This window comes from Plasmodium brasilianum, chromosome 1 (assembly GCF_023973825.1).
Source record: "Plasmodium brasilianum strain Bolivian I chromosome 1, whole genome shotgun sequence".
Lineage (NCBI taxonomy): Eukaryota > Apicomplexa > Aconoidasida > Haemosporida > Plasmodiidae > Plasmodium > Plasmodium brasilianum.
In genome coordinates, this window is record NC_090114.1 from 1,447,723 (window position 1) to 1,452,552 (window position 4,830).

Here is a 4,830-nt window from a genome sequence, read left to right on the forward strand (position 1 = left end):
ACAATAATTATAGTTATAATACATGAAAGTATATAAACTACCTACATTTTATACCTTATGTATTTTAAACAAACCCCATATTAGGAAATATTGAGGTACAATTTTTATTTTTTCTAAATGCTTAATATAGTTTTATTTAATTACACTACTATGAAATAATTTATACATTTAAAATATTTATAAATGCAGTATATATATATTATTTTAATAAAAATTATGTTTTTATAGTTAAAATTAGAATAAGAATTTTATAATATATTTTAATAGTTTTTATTCTTTGACTCTAATGTAAAAATCATTACATATTATGCACTTTATCGAGTTATTACGAAAAATTAATAAAAAAATAATTAAAAAAATTAATAAATAAATATTTATAGTGTCTCTTTTATAGTTATAAGAAAATTATATTGTTGTTATTTGTTTTCTTACTGAATATATTAAAATTTTATTGGTTTATATTATGGAAAAAAATATTAAGTCACACTTTTTTATTAAAACTGATACCTTTATCCTTTTAACTTGGATATTTTATTTTTACATTAAATTGGTATAACTATATTCTTTAAAGAATTTTATATTTTATATTTTTTCTGCTTCTTATTTTTGTTATTATCATAACACAGAATGAAATAATTTATTTTTTTAAATAATTAACATTTTTTTTTTAGTGTATGTTTAGTAAGTTTGTAGGCGAGTACAATTATGAAAAAAAATTAGATTTGATAAATTGTAGATTTCTAGCAGAATTTAATCAATATATAAACTCACGTACTGAAAACGTAAGAGAAATAATACATCAAAATGTTCAGAACGAAAAGAAAGTTATAACTGACAATGTAAAATGGGACAAAAGGACAAATAAAAAATCAAGTAAAAGTTCATTATATAAGGAGGAATTCAATAAACGATATATAAGACAGAGAAAGTCGAAATATAGAGGAAAATACTTAACTCTTTTTGAAAGAAAGCTATTCAAATATCTTGATTACATAGATTTTATTAGAAAAAACGCATTAATCAGTAATAAGTCCTGCAGAAATATATTACTTAAGGAATACGCATTATTAATATTTTTACCTGCTTTATTACTCTCCTGGGGATTAATATTACCACTAATGAAATATGCTGGAATAGAAGAAGAGGGGACAACCGGAATTTATATGAAATTATGTTTCGTGATATTCATTATATTATTTTCCATATTCGCGTTAGGAATGGCTTACATGTTTATAAAAATTAGGAAACATAAAAATATTATGAAGAGAAGATGATAAAATGAGTAATAATTATTAATTTATTTCTATAGAGTACTATTTTATATGAATTAATATTCATAATATATATTTAGTCATATAAATAAGCATAATTGCTAATTTTTATAATTGAACTTATTTATTCTTGGAAATTTTTATACATGACGTTAAAAACATATGTTCAGTGTTTTCTGTTGAATTTGAATATATTAATTTTTTCAAAGTATAATTTAATTTTTTGTTTCATCCAAATTAAATGATATCGTTTAATATTCATATTTGTGTATTTAAACAGATTCTTATAAGATATATATTTGTGTGTTAAATGTAATATATGAGTACATTTAACATATAGTTATTGAAAAGCTTACTTTATATTTTAAATAAAATATAATCGTTTCAGTTTTTTATATATATCTAATCTAAAATGATTATCTGTTGAATTATTTTATATTAGATCGTTATATGTTTGAAATTAAAAATAAATATGTCTTTTTTTATATGTAATGAAAAACAGTAAAAGTATTTTTTTTGTACATATATATACATATTTACATAAAAGAAAATATATGTTATTAAAAATCCGTTATAGAATATAATTATTCCAAAATTCTCTTCATCGTATGTTTATTTTATTTTAATCATGTAAACGTTAATGTATACTTATATAATATTATAATATTTTTATTAGATATGCGTTTTTTGTAATTGTTTAATATTATCAGAATTCTTTGTATTCACAATAAGATGATGAGTTAAAACTAAATATTATCCTATTATTGCTACTAATTGTAGTGGTAATTTAATATCGTATAAGGGAGTTCAATATATATGTTTTATTAAAAATTTATAAATAAACATGTTATATATAGTTTTTATGTTACGTATCAATGAAATGTTAAATTAATGAATTAAATAAGATAATATATTAATAGATATTATGTCTAAACTCAATTTTTTCTTTATCGTCATAGTATAAATTTAAATATATAATTATATTTGTATAAAGCTAAATTGTCCTTCGAGGGTAGTAAAAATATATTTACACTTTCTACAAATTTTTCTTTATGTATGGATATTTATTTATATATTTGTAGAATATATTATTATTGTATGCATATATGAAAGTAAATATTTAACATTATTTTAAGAATATATATATATAAATAAAGTGTTTATTTATCATTTCTTATTCCTTCATATTTATAGTGCTAATTTTTTAAATTAGTATAACAAATAAAAAAAGTAATTATTTCTTTATGTATAAACCATAAGAACAAGATTATTATCTGGTGTCCAGGTTATGGATAATAGGTAGTCAACATTTATTTGTGTAATTTCACTAAGATTGTATATAGAGGATCACTATATTTAAGAATTTCTATCTTTTTGAAAATAATAAGTTTATACCTACATTTATTAATTTATTATTAGATTTATGTAATTATTCATTTTATTCAAATTTATAAATATTTAATATAAATTGAAAAGTTAACGAAAAGTATATGTATTTATATTATATATGAGATTAAAAAAATACACTATAATACTATGTATAAACTGATATTATTACATTTTTACTAGAGTTATTCTATAACTCCTTTCATCCTTTATTTTTTTTCATTACATATTTTCTATAGTTACATATTTAATTAAAAAATATAATAATAATTAAGGCATATAAATACACAATCAATCTATTTAAATATTTTGGTATAAATTATACGTAATTAAAAATTTTATCATTCAAAAATTATATTTCAGTATTAAAAGAGAAATATTTATATAACTCTAAATTATATATTATTTCATATATAAGAGAGAATATTATAAATTAAGTATAATAAATGTATTATAGAACATAAAATATTGTACATAAAATGATTATTAATGCTAAAAGTGTTTTAATAAAGTTTTTTTTTATAATTTATTATTACTACTACTGTATTATTATAATAATTAATTTCCTATGAAAAAAACTATTATTTAGAAGACATGATTTTTATAAAATTATAATTATTATTAAAAAAAGATCAATAGAAATAGTAATTATTCTGTCAGTTGAGAGAATAATGTAGTATCTATATTCTAGGAATTATATATTCTAATTATTCCTTATTCAATCTAAATTTAGTACTTAGAAGTATTAAGGAATCATGTACATTTTTTTTTTAATTTTATTATTAAAATGATTTATAAAAATATATCATGTTTAATGCAATATGTTTATATGTATACTTTTAATATTTGCGAATAAATTCAAATTATATTATTTTTATGTAAATTATTTTTTTTTTTTTTAAAGCATTAAGATAAAAATGTTCAATACATTTTTAAATTTATATTTTTCTGCTTATATTGTGAAATGTATAATAGTTATATATATTATATTTTGTTTCTGTGAAAACACAAAACATAATAAAAAATAATTTTATAAATATATTTAGTTTCTCTTATCATTACAAGTATAATATATTATTATTAATTTTTAGCTTAACGAATGAATTAGACTATTAAAAATTTTATATCATAGAATAAAAAATTAGTATACTATTTTTTATTAAATTTACTACGTTTATACTTTTAACATGGATAAGTTATTTTTACAATGATGTGGTATGACTACCTTATTGGAGGATATTTTCCTTATTGATATTTTACTTGTTTTATTTATCATAATTCTTTTCTTTACCTTTAGATTATTTATTCTATTAAAAAACTAATTTTTATATTTTTTATTATAGTGCATTTAGCAAATCTTTAAGCTAGAACTTCAATTTTGGTAGTTAAGTAAACACAAGTAATTGCCGATTATTAGCAAAATATTAGCAGAATAAGGATTCTAATATTGTAGAATTAAATAAAGATAGATCAAATAACAGAACGTGTGAAAAAAAACTATATATAATAATGAAAAAAAGTTTACAGAAAAATAGAAACAATATATCAAATGTCCATAAAGTAAAGAGCAATACTACACAGAAGTTATATATTATAATAATATAAATTCTGAAGTAAAACTTTTCCATTTTAAAAGAAAATGAATCAGAAAAAAAAGATTATAATGATTTAGTTGAAAGAAACAGTAGAATTAGTGATATATCTAAAAAAAAGTAAATTTCAGTTGCGAATTTGGAGTTGCTGTATTTTGTTCTTATTCTTATTAGGTATAGGATTTCCTATATTAAACCTACTAGGAATGACGATAATTCTTGGCGTTAAAAATCCATTTGATCGACTTTTGATTACTATAAAATATTTTATAGAAAAATTATATTTACCAAAATATTATTTTTACCATTAAGTTTTGTCATAATTATTGTTAAATGAAATTTCATAATTATAATAAGGATTACTAAAATCCTAATAAACGATGGAAAATATAAAAAATTTAAGTTGACGACTTAGTAAAATGAATTATAAAGAATACGAAAATTTTCGTAGGGAATTTATTAATATTTATAAATATCTGTAATATCTTTAGTCATATATTTTATATATACATAAGGATAATTGATTTCATTGTATAAATGTGAGCATGTATACATGATATTATTGTTATGCAACTGTAAAA

General features: G+C 18.3%; 1 protein-coding gene across 1 annotated transcript; it reads left to right on the forward strand.

Moving 5' to 3' along the window:
- Window positions 1–463: 463 nt before the first annotated feature.
- MKS88_000594 (uncharacterized protein) lies at window positions 464–1,274 on the forward strand (the record flags this gene model as incomplete). The annotated part of the gene is made up of 2 exons (XM_067217113.1): window positions 464–550; window positions 672–1,274. The coding sequence occupies 2 exons, from the start codon at window positions 464–466 to the stop codon at window positions 1,272–1,274; spliced, it is 690 nt and encodes a 229-aa protein (XP_067075828.1).
- Between the last annotated feature and the right edge of the window lie 3,556 nt (window positions 1,275–4,830).